General features: G+C 44.8%; 1 protein-coding gene across 1 annotated transcript in view; it reads right to left on the bottom strand.

Moving 5' to 3' along the window:
- Positions 1–25,234, bottom strand: part of LOC106809491 (kinesin-like protein KIF13A) — a 248,634-nt gene continuing 223,400 nt past the window's right edge. Inside the window, exons 16-37 of the mRNA XM_014812582.1 lie at positions 25,083–25,234; positions 24,046–24,208; positions 23,562–23,708; positions 23,131–23,277; positions 21,279–21,428; positions 20,547–20,723; positions 18,931–19,088; positions 18,330–18,462; positions 15,912–16,155; positions 15,389–15,571; positions 14,320–14,441; positions 12,286–12,406; positions 11,819–11,970; positions 11,104–11,259; positions 10,713–10,790; positions 9,713–9,778; positions 8,434–8,620; positions 7,208–7,264; positions 5,026–5,159; positions 3,117–4,902; positions 2,535–2,744; positions 1–1,860 (exon numbers count right to left, since the gene is read on the bottom strand). The exon at positions 25,083–25,234 is cut by the window's right edge and continues 20 nt beyond it. Of these exons, the coding sequence (XP_014668068.1) occupies positions 1,625–1,860; positions 2,535–2,744; positions 3,117–4,902; positions 5,026–5,159; positions 7,208–7,264; positions 8,434–8,620; positions 9,713–9,778; positions 10,713–10,790; positions 11,104–11,259; positions 11,819–11,970; positions 12,286–12,406; positions 14,320–14,441; positions 15,389–15,571; positions 15,912–16,155; positions 18,330–18,462; positions 18,931–19,088; positions 20,547–20,723; positions 21,279–21,428; positions 23,131–23,277; positions 23,562–23,708; positions 24,046–24,208; positions 25,083–25,234 (4,959 nt within the window). The 3' untranslated portion in view covers positions 1–1,624. The remainder of the gene's footprint in view (positions 1,861–2,534; positions 2,745–3,116; positions 4,903–5,025; positions 5,160–7,207; positions 7,265–8,433; positions 8,621–9,712; positions 9,779–10,712; positions 10,791–11,103; positions 11,260–11,818; positions 11,971–12,285; positions 12,407–14,319; positions 14,442–15,388; positions 15,572–15,911; positions 16,156–18,329; positions 18,463–18,930; positions 19,089–20,546; positions 20,724–21,278; positions 21,429–23,130; positions 23,278–23,561; positions 23,709–24,045; positions 24,209–25,082) is intronic.

Here is a 25,234-nt window from a genome sequence, read left to right as displayed (position 1 = left end):
ATATATAGCTACAGCGTCACATGCGGTAGTTATCATATCACGCGCAGTACCTATGTCACATACGATAACTACCATTCTAGTGATCACGTCATATGGCATAGCTACCAGAGCGCGAACTACCGTCCCATACCGCATCTATGCATTCATAGCCACCATGTGACATTCGCGACATTTACAGCTACCAGGTGACAAACAATAGCTACCATGTCACATACTGAAGCTACCGTGTGACATGCAATAGTCAACAGGTAACATGCTATAACTACGAGGCCTGTTAATGTAGCTACCGCGTCACATGAAATGGCCATCACGTATCATGCAATAAGTGCCCTGTGACATGAAATGGCTATTGCGTGGTATTTAATAGCTACAAAGTGACACGTAATACCTACCACCTGACACTGAAATAGCTGTCAAGTTAACCTGTACATACTGTCACTACCATGTGACATGCAATAGGTACCATGTAACACATAATAGGTATTTTCTCATGTATATTGTATAGCTGCTGGGGCCATTCTGAATACCATCACGAAGTTTTCACATTTAACTATGAATGGCTCTTGAAATACGCATGGGATCGATGCTTTAGCATGCTATGGCGTTTATTAACTGAGTGACAATGCAAGATGATCAGTCATGAATTATACCTACACACATCCGAGCGTACATACGAACGCACAGGCACGCACGCACGCACACGCGCACGCGCACGCACACATTCATTGTGGCTAGCACGCACATAAGTAAACACACACGCGCGTGCGCTTACACAGCTAAATAGACAGCCGAGCGTCTGGTCTGTTGACCAACAAGCTTCTAGCGAGAAACCAGCTAAAATTCCGTCATAAATGAGTAGTTCAGTTTAAACTTTAAAGTATCGTCGTAGCATAAAATCTGCACACCCATTTTCTCCGGTCACCACTGCCGTAGACCTGATCTCTCCTCTCAAATCAAACGAAGGCAAGTACATAGCTTTTGCTTTCATCACCGCCACCTTGCGCGTGCCTACGTCGTTCGATGAGGAATTCCCCTTGGCTTCCTCACTCGCTCAACTCTCTTTGTGTGTCACCCTTACGTTACTAGACATGTTTTACGTTTTTTAAAAACTTTCATTACAAGAAGACCATTTTAAGATAAATCTAAACATCGATACACTCAAATAACCAATGTTCTCTCACCATTTCCTTCTAAAATTGGCAGATATTCTTTGGAATCGTAGCCTATATCTATCGCTACGTCTACAACAGTCTGAAGTAAAAACTAGTGTCTTAACCGACATATGCTACACATCAGGCACAGCTCTCCCCTAAAGGCGCGCACTTTTTTGTCTGCAATGACCGACAACCACACAGAAAATCACCGGTCTTATCAATCCTATATCACGAGCTCATGCCCGAACCCCCCTCACACGTACGCACACTTAAGTCAGCACCACCGCAACTACCACACTCGCTCAATGTTTAGTTGCCTCTGCCTCGTTGTTGCTGGAAACAGAGAGCATACTCTCCCCAGGCCCTGACGTCAGAGAGCATACCCTCCCCAGGCCCCTACGTCAGAGCATCGTGAGCTTCCCGGACCACTGTCCCGTCTGGAGGCGGCGAGAATCCGCGTGCAGCGGCCTCTAATGGCGGCCAGACTTCTTTGCGAAGCTTGATGCCGTCGGCTTCATGAAGCTGGAAGACTCTTCGGCGCGGCTGCGTCGCCACGAGTTACGGTTGGCCTTGGCCGCCGCCGATCCCGGCGTGGTGGCGCCACTTTTGCGGCGGCGCTTCTCGAGCTTGTCGTGGCGCACGAACATGCCGTGCAGCGGCTTACTGCTGAAGTACCGCACGCCCTTCACCGAGCCGTCGTTCTTACCTGCGGTGCAAGCAAGCGAGACATGCCTGGTTAAAGTACACGCAATCTTACCTTTGATCTGCGAATGCTTTCACCACGTTAGACACGCACACAGGCACACGCGCGCGCGCAGGCACGCCGGCACGCAAGCACGCAGACACACACGCACGCAGGCACGCAGACACACACGCACGCAGGTACACGCGTGCGCGCACACACACACACGCACGCGCGCACACACACACACACACACGCACACACACACACACACACACACACAGACACACACAGACACACACATACAAACACACACACACACGCACACACACACCCTCGCGTCTATGCACGCCCACACATATAAACGCACGCACACACGTACGCGCGCGCACACACGCGCACACACTGTTGCCGCATATACACCGATCACAAACACACGCGCTCCCACCGTACCCAACACACGTGACGCAGCGCATTTATGACAGTCACCAGCCCAAATCACAGAAATACATATAGACTAGTATAATAACTAGTATATGATTAGTACTAACTTAGGCTAAATAATATACAATGTCTATAACCCGGATAGAGGTGCCAGTAGGACAAGTATGTCAATTACTGAAGCAGTTTCACACACATGCGCGCACGCACGCACCCACGTATCAAGGCACCCGTACACGTACACTCGCAACACTTACCTGCGGGTTTATCAAGCTCCACTCCCACCCAGTTGCCGGCAGCGAACTCGGTGGTGCCCACGAACTTGATGACGCCGCAGGCGGTGTAGGGCATCACTACGACCGGCTCGCCGACGGTGATCCAGGACGGAACAGGCGCATCAGCCATGCGGTGCAGGTCAGCCCGGCTGCCAAACGAACAGATGCTCGAGCACTCGTCGCTGTCCGTACCTGCAGAGGTAAATACAGGTAAACACAGGTAAATACAGGCACAGCGAGGCAAACACACGTAGATATATGCAAATACAGGTAAATACATGTAAATAGTGTGCTTAGTCGCAATAAACTACCGAATACAACAGCTTTAGGAAGTAATATCATTTATTTCACGTACTACTGAACCTGTTGTTTTCACCAAGCTTTGTTCGTTTATTTTGTTTTTACTGTTTCAATACGTTACGCAATGACAAACCAAATTCGAACTGCCTGATCTTAGAATGCGTCGACGTATAAATTTAAGGAGACTGACATTGGAACATGAAGACCACAATCACCAGTCACACTCAGACACATAACGAGTCATGACAAGTTCATGAGACATACCTGACAGCTTCTCTTCATCTATCAGTGCCTTGTGGCCTAACAACTCGATATCGCCTTGCTTCCACTGTGGGTTGCCTTCACTGAAGCTTTCCTCCATCGCGGTCTGAACGCCAGCAAACTGTTCCTGTAAACATTCTGGCTGGGCCGACGTGGGTTCCGTACTGCTGGCGTGCGTGCCATCATCATTACCGAACACTAAACTGTCATTAGCGGTGCTGCCATCGTGTGACGACTGCTTCACGTTAGCTGGATCGAAGACGCTAAGCGAACACGAGTCTGCTACCGCCTGCGTGTCCGCATCACGTGGTGGCAACAGACCATCCAGAGCTGCGTCTGCATCCAGCCTGTCCTCCAGCTCTACGTTTGGTTTTTCGGACGTGCTCGTGAATGGTGAGAAATCACTGATTATGTCACCAGTGAGAGGGCATCTGAAGCTGCGCTCATTCTCAGCGGTGTCCTCATCGCCATCCCCCGTGTTGCATGCAATGTGTGTAGGCTTATCGTGCACAGCGTGGCTGAGAGGGGTCAGCGGTTGAATAGGAGCATTTATGCTTTCTGGAATATCGCTGTCCATCAGATTACAGCCAGCCTCCGACATCTCACCGCCATGCTCTTGGGAGATACAGCTGCTAGATTCCTCCTTTCCGTCCTCAGCACACTCGGGAGAGCTTGCGGAATCCCCCTTCCCTTCATCAACACCCTCATGAGCTTCAGAACTCACACATTCTTCCTTAATTTCCTCAGTGCATTCGGGGTTCTTCTGTTCTACCTCCCCATCCTCCTCCTTCTCCTCTTTCTCCTGCAGCCTCGCAGCAGTGGGGTACTCCTCCTCCTCTTCATCCTGCAGCCTCGCGGCGGCAAGGTACTCCTCCTCCTTCTCCTTCTCCTCCTTCTGCTCCTCTTCCTCCTGCAGCCTCGCGGCAGCGAGGTACTCATCCTCCTTCTCCTTCTCCTCCTCCTCCTGCTCCTCTTCCTCCTGCAGCCTTGTGGCGGCGGGGTACTCCTCTTCCTTCCCCTTCTCCTCCTCTTCCTCCTTCAGCCTCATGGCGGTGTGGTCCTCCTCCTCCCCGTCCTCCTTCTCCTGCTCATCTTCCTCCTGCAGCCTCGTGGTGGCAGTGTACTCCTTCTCTTGCTCCTCTTCTTCCTTCAGCCTCATGGCGGTGTGGTCCTCCTCCTCCCCGTCCTCCTTCTCCTGCTCCTCTTCCTCCTGCAGCCTCGCGGTGGCAGTGTACTCCTTCTCCTGCTCTTCTTCCTCCTTCAGCCTCACGGCGGTGGGGTCCTCCTCTTCCCCATCCTCGCCGCGCTCCTTGCTCCTGCCCGCGGCTTCCACGTCGGGCGTCTCGTCAACGCTGATGCTGCGCAGGCTGATCGAGTCCTCTGAGGAGAGCGTGTGTGAGGAGAAGCCATGTGAGCAGTAGCCGCTCGACGTCACGCTGCCCGGCAGGTTCTTCACGTCGGTGAGGCTGTCGACGGTACCCGAGCGCGGCAGATCCTGCAGCGGCCTCCCGCCGCCGGCCTCCGTCAGACTGTCGATCGTGTTTGAGTGCGACATCGCGTCCTTCTTGCGTGACTTCTTGGCAATGTGCGTCTGTGGCTGCGGCTGCTGCTGCTGCTGCTGCTGCTGCTGCTGGCTGTAGCTGCTGAAGTGTGCATCGTCAGTGTCGAGCGGAAACTGCTCGGGCGAGCGGGTGCGGTATTTAGATGGCGACGAAAGACACTCCTCCTCCTCCTCCTCATCATCATCTTCCCCTTCCTCTGCTTCTTCCTCCTCCTCTTCCTCATCAAACTGGAAATAATACGAAGGAATACGCTCGGTACGAACACAGATTGATAACAAAATGACATCTGATAACAAATCTATAATGACCTAACAACATTAAAACAATTAAACATGTGACTTACTACTTACCTCGTGCCTGTCATTGCTCACTTGAGAGCAGCTCTGGTCCTTCTGTTGCTGCTCCTCCAGTAATGTAGTTAGATTTAAGGCCTTCACGATCTTTGCGGGCTGAACGGGGCTTGCGCCGGATTTTGGAGATGCGGCTGTGAACAAACACAGCAACGCACAGTTAGTAATCACCATCCAAGAGGCACTGATGAATGGTAGCACGTAGCAATAGACTAGGATCAGTGGGAGAAACCCATAGCCAAGTTGATTACAACCAGTGGCACTATTTCAAGAGGACATGGTATCAATGATGATTTGTGACATCATTCATGTACACGAGTTCTATATTCAGTTATTACGCACTTACACAAATCACGTGTCCCAGCAAAATACGGTTGTGTGCATACTCCATTAATATTCGACTTAGATTAGTGTTAATACTTAACTAAAATCATGCTCTACTATACGACATGTAGCAAAGCCAAACTACTTGACATGCCCTAACTCTCACTCACTACACACCCTTGTTCAGTTAAGTTAAATAGGAAGTTTAATTAGCATATTTTGGAACACTGGAATATTGAGTATATACCTACAATTCTGAACTAGTTTATTAAATTACTATAGGTTTGGCAGAAAAGTTAATAATCTGTGTGCAAAATTACGTTGGCAATGTCATTTTGAAAACACCGAACGTCTACGCACGGGAAGATGTGCATTATATTTCACTGACTTCTGGTGTCACAATCGATCCAACACCTGAAAGAATGGGGCCTAAACACATGCAAGAACAGTTACGGCACAGTAAATTATACTTTTTGTTTAATTTTAACAATCAGATTTTAGTAGACATTTAACCTGAACGAGGCATTACAAATCGACAAGGAGCTTAACAACAAGCACAAAGAAAATCCGCCTGTCATTGATTGCGGCGCTTGCACCTAAATGTTACATGGGCATTCACTACACGTGAAGGGGCGTGCGATATAATATATGCTATTGCTCGATTCTTCTCGACCAAACGTCCCCCCAGTATGCGTTAGCTAACCGTATAGCTACAGAGTCACACCAACAAACGTACAAATGGTGACCATGCTCGCATTCCTTCACTAACCAGTCCTGCCACTAATCACAGCCCTACAGCCGATAGCACACTCATCGCAATTGGCCAGAAAAAAAAGCCAGAGCCAACTTGAATTCTTCTCGACATTCTCATTCGGCACACACTGATAACCCACGATCCAAGTATCCGCTGCGTTAGCTATGCATGCAGCTACACGAACTCCCAACTAGCAGCAGAACATCAAACACACAGCAGTACATCCACACGTCCTCTTCCCGCTCTAAAAGTTGACGATACAGTCATGTTATACAGGAAATCAGGTGGGTATTGCAGCAAATGCACAGTTCCGATTCAACCCTCTCGTCGTTGTCATCCGTTATTATAGTCCAGCCATTTGTACGTGGAGTGGACCTAAATGAACCAAGCTGTGTGTAGTTTACATCTACAGACTGGTACATACACTGACTAAACAGGATGTCTCTACAATCTAGGGACTATTTCCACATGCAGCCTTTCCTAAAGAAGTCCAGTCGTATCACAAACAAGCCACACGGTAACACTTAACACTTACTATGCGATGAAAAATACTGGGCGAAAATTCTTAGGCCGTTTCATCCTATATTTTAATCTAGACGTCCACCTCTTTGGAGACTTAGTGAAATTGACAAACTATGTTAATATCAGCACTACTCTGCAAACTAGGTGAACGCTAATTCTACAGCGAAACTTTAAGTGTATGGGTGTGCTATTAACCTCGTAGAACGATTAACAAGGCAACAGTTCCATTTGACGTCATATCCCCAGCAACAGGGTGAAGCCTTCTATCAGTGATAAACTATTTGTATCCCAATGACTTGCAGTGCCATCTACTGGCAAGAAGTGCAATAAATTTTGATTGAGGCCGCTAATAATTTACGATAACAACAATAACAAGAACAACACGCAACACACAACAATAACAACAACAACTGTCTTCACAGCACCACTTGGAGGTGGAGGTCTAAATACAACACGAGCCCAAACGGTATGGAATGTATGACTACCGCATTCTCAGCATGCTCTCCGTTCTAGAAGCAGGCAACGAAAAACGTAATAGAACATAACCAATAAGCGCTGATGATGTGTCTTCAGTGGACATACATTTGGACTTATTGTTCACATACGTTTGCGGTCGAATGTTGAGGAACGTTGGTCGGGCTGCGTGAAAAATCAAGAAAGGTGGGTTAAAGGAGGAAACCGCGGTCGTTGAGCGTTTAATAATTCATATATATATATATATATATATATATATATATATGTACTCAAACACACACATATACACACACGGGGGCTCCACTGTGCATTCACATCACAAAACAGTTAACAGGTGCCACCTACTTGCAATTACGAACTATAACATATGTTTGATAAAGAATTACAAAACACAGACTTATTTAACATTATGACACTGTTTAATTACTAATTATAACTATTGTGATTCATTGCAGCGAATTCAGCTATATCAATCGCTCTCACGTTTTGTCCTCCCCTCCACTTGAACCACACATTAAATGCAACAAGCATATTTTATGAAGAAGTCTGAGTGAACGGGAAAAAAACCGATTGTTTGCGACAGTAAGACACACAGAAAGCCAAACGACACCGCAAATCGGTAGCGTCTAAGTAACACATGGCAAGCCAGTAACTGTTAATGCCAAATGGAACGCAAAAAGGCAGTAGCATATGAGGCATCAAGTTTGCCACCGACCTCGTCCCACCCACGACTCTCACAGAATACTGAAGTCAACTCTCGTCCAAATGATCGCCAACTCAAGATAATGCAGGGCTGTTAAGCATCGCTTCAGATTTCGTTCATCCGCTGGCAATTCACACATCACATACACAGGCACTTGGGAGCGTTTCAATAAAATATAATGCTAAATAAATACGAAATCTATTTACTACTAACGTCTTAATGTTTCTCTACTCTCTTTCGCCTATTATTGCCGTGAATTTTTTTGTAAATACCGTGCACCTGCTCTTCTGCAACACACATGTCCAGCGCACGCACGCTGCCGCACGCCGACACATAAATATAAATATAGCACATAAACATAAATATAAATATAAATATATAAATATAAATATGACACATAAACATAAATATGACTCTATATTTATGTGTCAGTGTGTGGCAGCGTGCGTGCGGTAGACATGTGTGTTGCAGAGGAGCATGTGCACGGCATTTACAGGAAATTGTCAGCAATAATAGAGTAGAGAAATAGAGTAGAGAAACAGTACTTCCCCTAGTTTGCCTCCCTTCCCTGGAATGCAACACAACATCGAGTCTGCGCATATGTTCCGTACAGCACAAACGTGCGACTTACCGAGACCAGGAAATGTGCCCTTTAAATCCTTGGTTGGCGTGAGCCTGTCGCGGTCCTTCTGCTTGCGGAAGGTGTCGGAGAGCGACTTGCGACGGAACTCCTTCTCCCACGAGGTGACGTACTGGTGGCTAGGGATGGAGAAGTCCGGGGACATGCGGTGCAGCTCCATGACGCTGTCTGCACGGCACTGACAAACCACAAACACGAGCCTTCAACCTCACACCTACAACCGAATGAGCGATTGACCCCAGCACGCACGCACGCACGCACACACACCAGCAAGGACCTTCCCACTGCGACTATTCCAGAGTATTTTCTCAAGATTTCTCTGCGTGGTCAACTAGGCCTATAAGAGGTGAATTTTTAATTTCAAGATGAATCAAAGATTTGTTCCTAGCACAAAAGTTAGTATATAACCAATCGATAACTAGTTTGTTGCCTTTGTCAAGCTGCACTTTTTATTGCCAATGAAATCCAATGATAGTATATAAAAGACATATGGATGGTTTACTAGATTTTCATTGCCAATAATTATGATTAAACATCAGTGTAAAGGTCGAACGTCCATAGCAACATCACCGTGTTTTTGTCAAGTGTCTGCACACCGAAATTGCGGTCGGTTTTCGAGGTTGACCGTGTCGCAGTGACAAGGTCCAATAACCTAATATATACCCGCATCACTGTCGACAATGATGTACCCATGTGTAAACCTTTCTACTCTTCACTATATAGCTATAAATTATAAATGCAAATTTAAATACTTTCTGAATCTCTTTGATCCAGACTTCTGAATGGACTGTTGGCCCATTGCAGGTTCATTTCTCAATACTCTGCTGATTGAAAGCCAAACCACAGTAGTTTTCACTACAGTGTTCTGCCATAGTAGGTGCCCTGAGGCAAGGCCAGGTAAATTTGCCATGCTCCCGGGCACAACACACAGGTTGAACATGCTTTGCTGGCACTCTATGATATTGCCATATCAGTCTGTCTTAACACATACAGTGGAATTTTTAATAGCCGCGTCGGTTAACTGAGAGGCTGTGTCAACAGATATGACATATATACAATTGATATGTCACTAATTATGCCATACGTGCATCGGTTATCCATGGCTGTATCTACACGCATACTGGACATAGCACTCCACTACGCCTTAGGCACGACGCTTGGTTAGTTAGAGAAACAAGCGAACACGCGGCCGTGGGGCCATGCGCAGTGTTATTACGCGTGCATTCGAAACAAACGGTAGAAAGCAAAGCAAATAAATATGTGGCAGTACCTGAACTTCTAACCTACTAGTAGGGGCAAGTTCCGTTAGACTACTTTCAGAGTGGAATCTAGAAATCTGTAAAACAAAACACACGTGTTGTACGCACTACAGCAAGATGCAGGGGAAACTTACACGACACCGATCTAAACAAATCAAACTGCAAAGGGGAATCCATTAGGGGTATATCCAAACTTCATGAGAATAATGACACAACACTGATCTGATCATCACACTGCCGACACAATGAACTGAATATTCTGAATAGAATATTCTGAATATTAATGAAAAATATGTGATGAATTTAAAAATACACACCAAACTCAAATTACTCCCGTTTTAACCTCGTACGTGACATCCCTATACCGAGGAGCTACCAAGAATGAATTTTGATGTAGAATATAACCCGAAGAACGCCAGGAACGCTATTAGTGAATACATACATATATATAAAAATATAAATATATATATATACATATATATATATATATATACATATATATATATATATATATATGTATATGCATGTATGTATCGAATTCAATATACATGTTATATTCATGCTAGACTATAATACGTGCTGTTATTTGTTATCTGCTGTAACCTACATGTGCTGCATGCAAATTATCGTAGATTAATGTAAATATGATAACAAAATGCAGTAATCATCTCATAAATGTGCACCGCATGACAGCCAGCAAGGGTAGCAGCGAGGGTCAGAGTCAAGCAGTGCACCAGTGTGTTAATAACGACGTACAATTAAAAATCCACCGCAAATGCCAGGGATACTGAGCCTATGATCGAGGGAACATGCACACATGTATGACGATAACCAGCAATAACACGGAGGGTAATTTCAAGCTACAACTGGTTGAAGAGAAATTTTGCAACTCACTTCGGACGAAGGATAACAGGAAGGTGAAAGTAACAGTATGATAACTGGTAAATCTCAACATGGCAACAAGTGAATGGAAGACTGGCCGAGACGACACAGTGGACGAGGGAAACTCACGTTGGAAATATTAGGCACACTGGCCGTTTTCCTGATGGGTTTGCCTGTGACTGCTAACATTTCCTTTACTGCAACCTCCTGTGAAAAGTCAACTACCAAGTCAGAGTCACAACAACTTAATGAAAAACGTACACTCCAGTACCAACTATTATGCACACTTCTTCATAAATACCATTTTTTCTTTGAAATATTTATTCTGAAAAAATATTGTTGGCATAGATATTTTTCATGTCAAATAATTTTCTGCGACATTCCATGGATATCATTAATTTTTGTTCAATTTTAATGAAACAATATTCAACGAGAAAATATCTAACCAAGAACGAAATTGTAATTTTGCTAATGACGGACAGGTATATTTCTGCGCACTAGGGCGACACAATGACAGCACCTGTCTAAGCCTGTCCAGCGCGAGTATGCTCTCCACTGCTGACACGCCATGGATATAGCGCTCGATGTACGACTGCCCCTCTTCCTGGTCCCCACTGGCACCGGATGCTGCTGCCATCAGCGCAAGTGACTCCCGGTCCTCTGGATCTTCTGAAGCCTGCAGACATCAGTGGCAATGTTAATCTAATCTATCGCTGCACACATAAGTCTACTTGAATAACACACAAAGTATAATGACAATTTTGATTTTAGTTTTGGTTTAGTTGGAGAAGCAATCGTTGTTATTGATTTCACTGCGCATATATTATTAATGCTCAGTTTGTCTCATTTCGATAGTCAAATGAAAGCAGGTCTAGATAGTCTAGCTGGATAGTAATCTTTTAATTTATTAAAGTTATAGAAGACGATTATATATACGGTTATTGACCTATAGCTTGGAGTATGGATCCACTCACAAGCAACAATATTGTAACTGATTAATTGCATAAAAAACAATATTAGTAAATGCTAGTATTCACTAGCTTAAAATGCTTTTATATATAACGATGCTGATGATATGCTTTAATGTTTTCCCCATTAATACCTACATAATGAACAAGTGTTTGTAAACAGTGCATGGTGCAAAAGACGCTAAAGAAATATTGTGTTCTTTATTTTCTAATCTCGATGTCATAAAAACATACGACATAGAGTATGGTATTATGAAATGCACATACCTTTGGAATGTTTGACACGATCTCGTACTGTACACCGCATGCATGCAGAGTGTCCCACTGCATGCCGATCTTCTTGAAAAGCTTTTCCGTGAAACTTTGTCTCTTGTAGACGTTGATGCAAATACGTTTGCGTAAGACCAGCTCCATGACACCTACAGTGACAGCAGCAGATAGAAATAACGTGACATTTCCATATGCAGTTTAGTCATTGCGGGAACAGAAGGAGAGAGGAAGGATGAACAAGGGAGGATGAGTGGGAGTAAGAGAAAGAAGAGAGATTGGGAGGGAGGGAAGGAGGGAGGGAGGGAGGAGGTAGAAGGAGAATGAGAGAAATGAAGAGCGGGAAAGAGAAAAGCGAGAATGCAAGAAAAAGTGAGGGAAGGAAGGTAATAAATAGAGGGAAAGAGACAGGGACAAACTCATCTACTTTAATAAATATAATATGGGGTAATGAATGTGGACATCACCTGGATGTGACAGTTGCACAGTTGCCTTCAGGATAAGGTAAATCCTCTCGTTCGGTGGTGTCACTCGGTTCAAGTATGGAGAGTCATGGATGGAGGAGTCCCACGAACACAGGGAACAAACCTGTAAGCAGAATATGCAACACAAATCACACGTCTAATATTTTTACCAATTGCATACTTTCAAAACAAGCAGTTATATGGCATGGATCAGCAAATCTTTCATGATTACATGAAGGGAAGAAATACTCAGATGGCATGAAGCAACCCTACCAGAGATTGTCATGTAGTAGCCAAAACTTTATATGAGAAGGTGGACAGAAACCTTCCTAAACGAAACAACCGAATCTGGATATGGTTAGAAACAATCAATCAAAACAGAGGGAGCAAACGAACAGTGACTGTTCTCACATCCAAACATGAGTTGGAACCAAGACAGAATGAGCAATCAATGTTCATCACCATAGTATGGTGGCCGAGATGGCTACGGATATTTGTATTATTTATTTTTAATTCATTTTCATTCCGAATTCATTTTCATTTCAAATTCATTTTCATTTCAAATTCATTTTCATTTCAAATTCATTTTCATTTTCATTTCAAATTCATTTTCATTTTCATTTCAAATTCATTTTCATTTCAAATTCATTTTCATTTCAAATTCATTTTCATTTCAAATTCATTTTCATTCCAAATTCATTTGCGAGAAATCGCGGTGGCCGAGATAGCTACGGATATTGGTGGGGGCGGAGTGACGTCACTTCCCCTTCGTGGGACTCGCAAACCTTCAAAACAAGAGAACAAACGCCGTTTGTAAATGTGTTGTTTTGGTTTATGATCGGTAGATAAATAAGTTTTTCTGATGTATATTCCATAAAAAACACACATTTTACTCATTAATATAACACATAATATCACTATAATTGCAATTCTTTGTGTAAATGTGTTATTTTCATCTTCATCTTAAAGTTATGAGAGGGTCTCGGCTCTCGTAATACGACATACGTACGTACGTACGTACTGCCTACTGCCATACTGGTACTATAGCCCTTCGCTCCGTCGCAGGAGCGTGTGTGTGTGCGTGCGCCTTTGCGTGTGCGCGCGCCGTGTGCATATGCGTGTGCGTGCGTGCGCGCGTGTGCGTGTGTGCGCGCCGTGTGCCTATGCGGCGTTTGCTTGCTGTTAGCAACACGAGGACGCGATAACCACATCACACGTGAGCTCTAGACTGGTCCCCACCGCCAGCACCACTCAGAAGCTCGCTATGCTAGACGGCACGACCGCACGAGAGCAGTGGGGCCGCGAACCAGTCTAACGGTCAGTTCAAGACGTTTTATGGACTACGTACCGCCATCTAACAATTCAGAAATAGCATACCATTATCCTGCGACGGAGCAAAGGGCTATAGTACCAGTATGGCAGTAGGCAGTACGTACGTACGTACGTATGTCGTATTATGAGAGCCGAGACCCTCTCATAACTTTAAGATGGAGATGAAAATAACACATTCACACAAAGAATTGCAATTATAGTGATATTATATGTTATATTAATGAGTAAAATGTGTTTTTCATGAAATATACATCAGAAAAACCTACTTATCTACCTATCATAAACCAAAACAACTGGCGTTTGTTCTCTTGTTTTGAAGGTTTGTCGAGTCCCACTAAGGGGAAGTGACGTCACTCCGCCCCTACCAATATCCGTAGCCATCTCGGCCACCGCGATTTCTCGCAAATGAATTTGGAATGAAAATGAATTTGGAATAAAAATGAATTTGAAATAAAAATGAAAATGAATTTGAAATGAAAATGAATTTGAAATGAAAATGAATTTGAAATGAAAATGAATTTGGAATGAAAATGAATTTGAAATGAAAATGAATTTGGAATGAAAATAAATTAAAAATAAATAATAAAAATATCTGTAGCCATCTCGGCCACCATACTATGGCTTCAACCTCGAATATTACACGATACTCTACTACAGAATTGCTAAAGCTGCGTCTCGCATGTACTGCATCTCGCAAGCACGTACTTCGTGTTCAGAGAATTTGACAATGGGCAGGCTGTAGAACTTTGTTCCATGTTCCTTAGGCAGGATGGAATTGATGCCAGCTCCCTGCAGACCATCCACGTTACTCGTGCTCATATCATCAGCTGCACAAAAATACCGATAAAGGAATATTCAATGCAATGATCTAAGACGGTCACCTTATTAGCTTATGTGGCTGTTTATAAACTATATTCTACATTGCATGGTGATACGGTGCAAGAGCTTAGCCTACAAAAGACAAACCATACGCTGTCCCCGCGAATCTCCACACGCGTTTCTCAACATGGGTAATTATAGACTACATCCACGCACGCCCGCCCGCACCTACACACGTACACGCACGCACGCACGCACCTACACACGTACACCCACTCACGCCCGCCCGCACCTACACACGTACACGCACGCACGCCCGCAGCTACACACATACACGCACGCACGCACGCACGTACACACGTACACCCACTCACGCACGCACGCACCTACACACGTACACGCACGCACGCACGCACGCACGCACGCACGCACGCACGCACCTACATACGTACACACACGCACGTACCTACACACGTACACACACGCACGCACCTACACACGTACACGCACGCATGCACACACGCACGCACCTACACACGTACACACACACACGTACGCACGCACCTACACATTTACACACACGCACGCACCTACACACGTACACACACACACATGCACGCACCTACACACGTACACGCACACATCCACTCACCTACACACGTACACGCACGCACGCACGCACCTACACACGTACACGCACGCACTCACCTACACACGTACACGCACGCACGCACGCACCTACACACACACGTACACGCACGCACTCACCTACACACGTATACGCACGCACTCACCTACACACGTACACGCACGCACGCACGCACCTACACACACACGTACACGCACGCACTCACCTACACACGTACACGCACGCATGCACACACCTAAATACATACATGCACGCATGCACGCACACGGCTAAACCTCCTAATCGACATGCGCAGCTGCCGCTCACCGTTCAGGTCGAGGAAGATGACAGGAATGTGTTGCTCGAGGCCGGCGGGCGGGCTCCAGTCAGCCGGCTCGCCGGGGATGCCGCTGCCTGCGGTCGGCACGAGCACGGCATTACGCTCCTCAGTGAGGCACACCCACTGATCGATGAGACTGCGCTCTCTGTCAATGTCCGCATCGCTCTTGTCTGCGTGGAGAAATTGCAATGTTGACATGAGCGGTGCCTTTGGCAATTGAATTAACAACCATGGTCAGCAATGTGGCGTGGACGGTGGCGTTGCCTGACCGAGGGTCAGAGATGACAGGTCAGTGAGGTAGCATGGATGGTGGCAGTGCCTGACCCAGGGTCAGCAGTGTGGCGTGGACGGTGGCAGTGCCTGCCCGAGTGTTAGAGATGACAGGTCAGTGAGGCAGTGTGGGCGGTGGCAGTGCCTGACCGAAGGTTAGAGATGACAGGTCAGTGAGGTAGCGTGGGCGGTGGCAGTGCCTGACCCAGGGTCAGCAGTGTGACGTGGACTATGGCTTACCTGGTTTGTTGATGATCTTCTGTATCTGCTCGTCCAGGTATTCCCGCCTCCTGCCGAGCGCCTCTGACCATTTGTTTTTCAGTAGGTCGAGGTCGATCTCCTGATAGGAGTCGAGTGACTTCTGCAGCTTTGAGCGCACGCACACGCTGCCGATTGATATGGACTTGATGCAGTCACAGATGAGGGGCAGCGTGCCGGAGTTCGGTACTGCCTTCACGCGCACGAGGATACGCCGCGAGTGACCCTGCAGCAGGACAAATTCTGGTCACACGTGGCTCTTCAACCAATTAGGCATGCGACAGTAAAAACTCACATCTTAACTCCCGTAGCACTAAACGTCCGCCTGATAGAAAGAGCTAATATCGAATGTTTTATCGTAGGATTCGTTTCTGTAAAGTACTGTGTGTGGCAGTAGACCACTGTGAGACCACTGTGTAGCGTTGTATGTTGCATTGCACGATACACGGCAATGTAATTTAACGTTGGACGCTACGTGATTGGAGTGTGAGAGGCCGTCGATGGACAATTATATATGAAGACACTGAGACCGCTACAACTGTAGGTTTCCAATTCGGTGTATTATAGGCATTAATTGATATATGAAATACTACTAGCCTGCATGGGTATGCTTCGCACACGTAAATAGTTGATAGCAGGGTAACTTTCTCTCTCAATTTCATTTACTGATAGGTCTACTCAATGATCGCTTAACGTCATGGGTCGTGCTAAATATACGTGCTCCTATGAGCACCACATTGCAGTTCCGGCCTCTCACACACTTGGAGGTGTTCAGGTACACCTTTAAATGGGTACCATACATCCTACCACCTTCCTACCAATGAATCCACTGTACATCACTATGCACACCTGCTACCCTCGTGTGACCTTCCCATGACATATCTGGCACCTTGCGTTTTATGAAGGGCACAGTCAGTGTCAGTCGGGTTAGCTATTATCACATAGAAATGCCATTGATATAGGGGAAGAGTGTTGGTTAATGTTTGATGTTTCAAGGCAAGTCAAATAGTATGATTAATTTGTCATGCATAACGCACTCATCCTGCCACACAGTTGGCAGATTTAGAAAGAATAGAAGGGTAGTATAGCACTAGCAAAGAACTAGAATGTGTTTGAAAACAGAAAATACACATTTTACGTCATTATATTTAGGCGATGGGGGCATTGACGCCAGACTTCTATATCTCAGTGTTGCGTAGTGAGTGCTTTCAGATGTCATGCACTGCCGCCGATTGATTGATGAGATTTGTTAAAAACGTTAGAATCCAATACCGGCTGTGCTATTACATACATGTAGCATTAAATCACACTCTGTGAATTCCCATGGTGACTAAAGAAGGACTAATGACCAATTGATGTTTAGTTCACGTATGGTGCAGTGCCGACAAACGTTAAAGGGGACAGTAGCCTCTAGGATTTTACTGCATACAACTGTACTTACTGTATAACAAATCGTCTATACCCACACGTATTTGTTACCAGATACCTAATTTAATTGTTATAATTATTTACACATCAACGCTACGAAATTTGAACGGCGCCATGACACCCGCGACCGTGCTGCCACCCCGAAAAAGTTGCGTATTTGACAATTTATTTTGCAGGTTACAGACCGAGGGCTAATCATAAAAGTGCAATTATATTTATAACTAAATGCTATTTAACCGAACGATATTCATTTTAGGGCAAATTTATCCATATTATAACTGAAACTATATATGTCGTTTATAAGATATTACAATCCTTTTGCTTTTAAATTAATAAATAAGAAACACCCTCGGTCTGTAGCCCTTGGCTGGAAAGTGGTTTTGCGCAACTTATCAGATCGTGCGCTTTGAGTGGCGCCACCGTCGTTGTAATCAAACTGAGTCGTTAGTTTTAAAACATTTTTTAATAATATTTCTAATGGTGATTGAACCATGAAACTTTTTATGTAGCGTAATTATAACCTAAATTAGCTGAAAATAACCCTAGAACCTAGAGTAAACTCTCCCTTTAATACTAGGCCCAGCAGGTATAAAAGTTGCTCCCCCCCAATATTACCTACATACAGTGGAGCACTCTCACTCTCTCTGCCTCACTTCTATGAAGAGCAGCTCTCTGTGCCTTACTTTTATGAAGGACAGCTCTCTCTCTGCCTTAATTTTATGAAAGTCAGCTCTCCCTGCTTCACTTTAATATAGGGTTGCTCTTTTCCTACATACCTGCACCTTTATAAAGCACACCCACTCCCTGCCATACTTCCACAATGCGCAGCTTTCTCCCTGCCTCACTTTTATAAAGCTCAGCTCACTCCCTGCCTTATCAGTGAAGGCACTTCACTCCATGCATTCACAGAAATGAAGGTGTCTCTCGCTCCTCTACCACCCATCAACGATACTACGTCTCTCTATGCCACACCTGTCTAAGCTGGAAGACGCCGCCGGTGAAGATCTCCGGCTTGACGACGTTCTCTACGGGTGCGTACTCGCCGTGCTCATTCAGCTCATGGATCTCCACCCACAGCTCCAAGCGTCGCTTCACCTCCCTCCACCTGTAAAATGTGCCAATGGCTGGTACTATGCACGCTCACAAGACACTAGACACAATAACTGCTGATACACCTCCCTCCACCTGTAATGATGTGCTAACCTCTGTTACTATGTATGCTTACAAGACACTAAACACAAGAACCGTCGCTTCACTTCCCTCCACCTGTAACGATGTGACAATCACTGTCACCATGTACAGTCACAGGGCACTAAAGACAGATCTAGATGACTTCAGAAATTGCATAAACTATTGCTGTGTCTGCTGTGCAAATATAGCAGAATAGGTTGTTACAACACCAAAACTGTACTGTTTTCAATATTTTTGAACATTTCGGTTTACGTAAAGTAGAACAAGCAGGGAGTAATCGTGAAGTAGTACGGGGCAAAACTAACAACTGAAATCAACAGCATATAAGAATGATGGTGATTCTTTCATTGCAGTGTGCTGTTGGTGATATCGATGTAGATACCTGTCTGACAGCGAGCGTGTCTTAGCATTGATGCTGTCCATCTCCCAGCCGAGGATGGATGTGCCGAAGCCGGAGCTGCGATGACCCCACACCTCGACGGACAGCGCTCCCTCCATGCAGTGCTCAAGGAACTCATCCGCGACCTGCACTACCAGCTCCTACAGAACACACAATCATACACGATTATCACTACAGGTGGCGCCACATGCACTACCGCACATACAAAGCTCCTGCAGCGCACAACCTTACAGTACTATGTACGATCACAGGTGTCGCCACATGAACTATCTACACATTAAAGGCAGTGGACTCGTTGCACGATGTCTCATGATGGGAGACCCACAGATGTCCCTATAAAGTGAGCTATACAGATGACAGTGTTGCCGTATGATGACCCGTGACAGTGATTAATGATGTGGTGTAGCATCCCCTGACACTGATGTAGGTTGATGAACCAACAAGCTTACCGAAGCCAGATATAAGTCAGACACAGAACCTTATAATCACAGCAATACAAAGGCAACAGGGCATCCCTCAGCGGAAATAACAATTAACCACACTCATTCGTTAAGACATTTCACAAAGACACTTGAGGCTATAGTGCCTCCCGCGGATACTGTTGCCATGCTGTACAGGCAATTTAAGAACGGCTGGTGCTTTACGAGCACCCGCTGGTTAAAACCTATCCTGTGATGAGGTTAAATGGGAAAATTATTTAATTTCCTGTTAATGGCTGCGTAGCAATTAAGGGCTGTCTTGTTTAACCTTTTAAGGGCGGTCTCCTTTATGCAAATAATGGAAAATAATGGCAGGTGTAATGGGTAATAAAACTTTTGTATTTGGGCACACCTGCTTTGCATTAACCAAGATTTTTGTCACCAAATCTTATTACATGCAGTAAATTTAACAAACATTTTAGGTTTATAATGTTATAATATGTAATAACGCTTATGCATCAAGATGAAAGCCATTCCATTACATAGAGAAAATGCGTCAATATAAAAGCACTAAAATATTCTCATTCACTATATGCTGCAAAAAAAAACCAACTATCATGTTTTAATACAGAAGCTTTTGGCGATTTGTCCTATTTTACCAGCAGCACTGCAACAAAATGTTGAGAAATTTTCTCAGACATATTTATATTCCCCAACCTTGTTATCATGCGTATTCATTCAAATAAAATGAAAATATGTCCTCATCATGGTGATATATACGGCGCACGAGGAACAGCGCACACTTGCATGGGTAGCACAGAGACTAGGCAGCCGGCTACTCAAAATGGCTAGCTGGCTTCGTACAAGTTGGTGGGAAAACCCATACAGCACATAAACGGAAACAAGCTGGTACTAAAATAATGATGTAACAATGGACCTGCTTTTTTTAGTTAAATTCAATGCAATGCACTGCAATGTAATGTAATGTGATGCAATTTAATGTTATGTAATTGTAATCATGAGCACATCAACGGTTATGTTGTTTAATAATTGGTTTATGTGCTATTGACGTAATGCAATGCAATGTCATGTAAATTAACGAAAATGACCTATGAACACTGTACAAGTCGTCACATAGACGTATACCAGTATATACTATGCCAAAGATGATATACACACCTTCTCATGGTTAAAATGGAATGTGGCGCCTCTCTTTGGCGTTTCTATCTGTATCAGGCCATCAGGGTTGATGTCCGGTGCCACCACCACTGACTCACTCTCACCCCAGAAATTGTACTGGCAGAATACGAAGTTGGACAGATGTGGTGGCAGTCCCGACGCCTCCTTTATCACAAGCTGCCGGAAGCCAATCAGAAATTAATTAATGCTCTATGAGAACTAATCATCTAAATCAACTTATATCTGCCCATCTACTCTCTAGTAAAAATATTTTGATTAATTAGCCTCTGTAAAGTTAACAGTGAGAAGCGAGAAAAAAACATAATACACATTTATCTTGAGTGGATGGGGAGGGAAGGAGGAGGAAGGCCTTCAAGAGGGTTTCTTAGCTGGCTGGGTTTCAAGCAACCAAGAAAAATTATGCCATAACTTTGCATGACAAGGGGTAATATATAAAAGGGGCTAGTAAGGTTCTGGATGGCTTAGCACGTGTGAACGTGTGCGATGCAATCAGCTGTAACTGCCTGTACTGTTCCTGTGACACCTTCACAGTTACATCTCAGCACCTCTCAAGATTACATAACAAAAGTTACAAGAAGACTAACAAAAGTCGAGATGGGCAGTTACTTACTAACATCGCGACACCCATGTTCACCCAACAAAGCCCCCGAAGCTAACCCAGTGGAACTGCACCCTACAGTACCCAGCCATGCCCCTGTAATTCAGCTATACCTTGACGGTTATGTGGCTGGTCGGCATGTTTGAGTCATCGTCGATATTGTTCTTGTTTATGTCCATCTCATCGATCTCTGCGTCGCCCATGCGGTCAGAGCCGAGCGTGCCTGCGGTACGTGACAGCTCCACGTGTAGTCTGCCTGCAACCTAGACGAGGAGCGTGAGAACAAGAGAGAACCCATGAGCTGTTGCTGCACATCTGCATGACCATTCTCCCTGCAGCCCAGTAGCAGGCGGGAGAGAGAGGGAGTCAGAGAGAAAGAGAGAAAAAAAGAGAGAGAGATAGAGATAGAAAGAGAGAGAGAGAGAGAGAAAGAGAGAGCGAGAAAGAGAGAGAGAGAGAGGAGAAAAGAGAGAGATAGAGAGAGAGAGAGAGCAGAGAGAGGAGAGAGAGTAGAGAAGAAGAGAGAGAGGAGAGAGAGAGAGACGAGAAGAGAGAGAGAGAGAGAGAGGGCGGATAGATTGAGAAGAGAGAGGCCTAGAGAGACGAGAGAGAAAGAGAGAGGAAGAAGTAGGAGGGTATAGAGGGAAAGAGGAGAGAGGCCAGAGGAAGAGAAGACAGAACGAGCTGCTGGTATACATCTGAATGCGATCACCTTGCAAGCCAGTTAGCTAGATACAGATGACATTAACAAGCTATTTTTATAACGTAGCATAGTCTGTATCTGTATGTGAAGTAGACAGAAGATGACATGTTAGAGTCAAATTAGCAATGTGGTTAGAGTACGCATTAGAAGACAAGTGACTGCTCAGATGTATATTAGAACATACATAACGTTCACAAAGAATGAAATTAATTTGGAAACAGCTCACTGCTACACAGAAATTGTATCGATACAACCAAGGACTGACACACCCGTTCTGGCAAAATTCAAATCTATAAATATCTTATGGCACAGTCTCCACTCTCCACTGACACGGCACGGAGCCGGCCCGGTTTCACGGCAACGGGGAAAGTCAAATGAGTTTGACTTTTGCCGGATGCTGTGTACGGCGAAAGACAATTGAACCAATCAACGCAATTGTTTTTTATCACGTGTTCTGGTCACGCCACTATCAGCCAATAGACAACAAGCACATGTATAATTTCTGATCAAATTCAGTGCACTGAACCAGAGTGAACACAATGCGCTCAGACACAATGCGCTAAATCTCAATGAATGCACTTTTTTCAGCACAACGGCGCGGCGTTTTGCCGTGCAGTGCCGTGCCGTGTGTGTGGAAACTAGGGTGGCCATTTCCAAATTTCCAAACAGGAGGACATTGCGCACGTGGTCATAGGTTACCATATATTAGTGTTTCAAAAAAAAGTGCAAGTTTTTTTTATGAAATTTAAACCGTATTGCAAAAACAACGAATGCAAACAGATTATCACTTTAGTTACTTTATTCAATAAAAATTCTAACATGATACTTTTTCATACAGTATTAATAAAAAATTGAAAGAAAAGAATACATCTATTTTTGGTATTTCTGCCCTTTACTTGCTATCTCCAGAAGTTTTATGTTGGCCAGGAGTTTCTGTTAGATCACCGAAGGGGTGGACTGCACAAACACTAGCGCCACCGCACCGCTGTACGAACGTAGAGCTAGTCAGACCCCAAAAAGGAGGACAAATTAACGTCCGGCTCGAGGCGGCGCAGGACGGAGGACAGAGTGCTCAAAAGCAGGACCACCCTAGTGGAGACATAGCTGAAGAGTGGCGATTGTCATAAGGATTAATATTTTCGCAGAGACACCCAGGACATTGTCACCGTTGCAGAATGCTAATGGTGACAGTGGGATGGCATCAATGTCACAGCAGCAGGACAATGCTATTATACCGAGCGGAATGCTGCAACTGTACGTACCTCGCCCTGCTGACTGATGATGGGAACCTGATAGTCGAGCTTAGCATCGTGGAACAGCACCTCCAGAAAGACGTTTGCGACACCGATCAGGTTGTGGTTCTCCTGTGACTCGTAGAACGGATCGTAACCCTTCACCGGAACCTCGTCCTGTGAACAACGCACGGCGTGAAACACATCGTATCGTGCTGAATAGATATTGATGTGAACTTTTTATATTTGCAGCACTTCTTAATAATCAACGTAGATGCGAAATGGACGTGTTATAGAGGAAGAACAGATTTGAAAAATTTGATTATCTCCATTGTTTATAAAGAGTGCATGACGTACTTTCTTATGTTTATATAGGGAAGCGCTTTCCTTTCCTTAACATCATAGAGGGCAGGACTTACTCACTATAACATATACGAAAAGCAGCACTACTGTTGGCATACCTTCAGAGGAAGACCCTTTTCCTTGCGCTCCTCATACAGCTCTCTCATGTCTATGATTTTGTTCTCTAGTTTCTCTAGCGACCACACTTGCTTGCTCTTGTTTTTCCGTTTTACGAGGATTGCTGGTTCACTGACAAACGCTCCTCTCTGTAAAACCACAACAATGCTAGCACCGACAGAATAACACCTCATAATGAGATCCTTATTAAACTTGCCGTTGCAAAAGATTTTACATGAATCATCACAATAACTACATTTGATGATGCAAAAATACTTTATCATACCTACTTTCACACAGTTAACTGTACTACGGTTTACTTTGAACTAAACAGTGAATGACAGTGAGCTTGCACTATAGACTGCTGTAAATGTGTGTAAAACAAGGGCACACGGTAACGTGACCTGCCTGCCCTTGGTAACTAAGAGGTGATGTTAAACAATGACATATATAAGTCGGCTGCAGTGATAGCATGGCTTCTCTCACCTTCCTGTTGGGACTGAGGTTGGCTGCAGGAATTTGCAGGGTGACGTGGAACTCAGTGCGCCGCGCCAGCTCCTCTGACAGATAGTTTGCTTCTCTAGTGATGGCGTTTGCCCTCACCACCTCCTCCCTCAGCTTTGTCAGACTCGCCTTGAAGACCTTATCCCTGGCAAAAGTAATCACACATTATGGTGATGTATGCGATCCTCCCTTTACTGCATTCATAGTTGCTGTTCATGGCCAGCTTTAAACAATTTCTTGTTCGCATAAAATGATCGACTGAAACAGAATGGATGCCGACTGGAAGCATTTTCAACTCAATACTTTCTCATGAAAACAGATTATATCTACATGTATTTGACTACACAATGTGTGCAGTACTCAGAATTTCATTGGCCTATACCAACTGAGAGTATGATCCACCCCGTAAAATGGTAGGCGAAATACGAAAATCATTTCAGGTACCAGTAATTTCAATGTTCAAAGCCTGCCAGCATATATTGCTCATGTATACAAATGAGCACATTACATCATGTGCGATCCACCTAGGAAAAAGGATTTTGGTAATGTTCCTTATTTCACTTCAAATTTCCATCTAAACAGGCCTATATAAATTCTTTAGTGCAACTAACTACAAACCCAAACCCCATTTGCTCACGTTTGCCTACTTGCAGGAAATGTAAGCCCTCTTGGCGAAAAAATCCATTAAACATCAGGCCTCTTTGTAAACGATAAAATTACTTCTTACTTCAAAACCACGCACAATCTAATCATATACGGCAGCCACGACAAATCCAACTGCCTGCCAGTATGCACTGTAAATATTTAGACAGGAATACAAACAAGGAGTCTATCTGTTTTTCGGCGCATGTTCGCAAATCCCCGTGCACCAACAGAATTTTAACTACAGTCTATAACACAATATACCTGAGTTTAGCATAATACCAGGCAACATGAATGAACCCCCACGCACGATAAACCGCACAGGTGTCACACATCCCTGCTGGCGTGTTACGACATCATTCGCGACGTCGGCTTACTTTTCTTCGGCCCACTGCTTGTATCGCGCATTGACATTGGCGTTGCTAGGTGACGTGACCCCTCGTAGGTCACCGAACGAGCCGTAGGGGTTCGTGGGTGTGTTTGGTGAGATCTGGCTGCGCAGCTTCTGTAGCTGCTGCTCGTACATCTG

Source organism: Priapulus caudatus, unplaced genomic scaffold (genome assembly GCF_000485595.1).
Source record: "Priapulus caudatus unplaced genomic scaffold, Priapulus_caudatus-5.0.1 Scaffold15, whole genome shotgun sequence".
NCBI lineage: Eukaryota > Metazoa > Priapulida > Priapulimorpha > Priapulimorphida > Priapulidae > Priapulus > Priapulus caudatus.
Note: the sequence above shows the minus strand (reverse complement) of the source record. Positions and strands in the feature narration are given on the sequence as shown.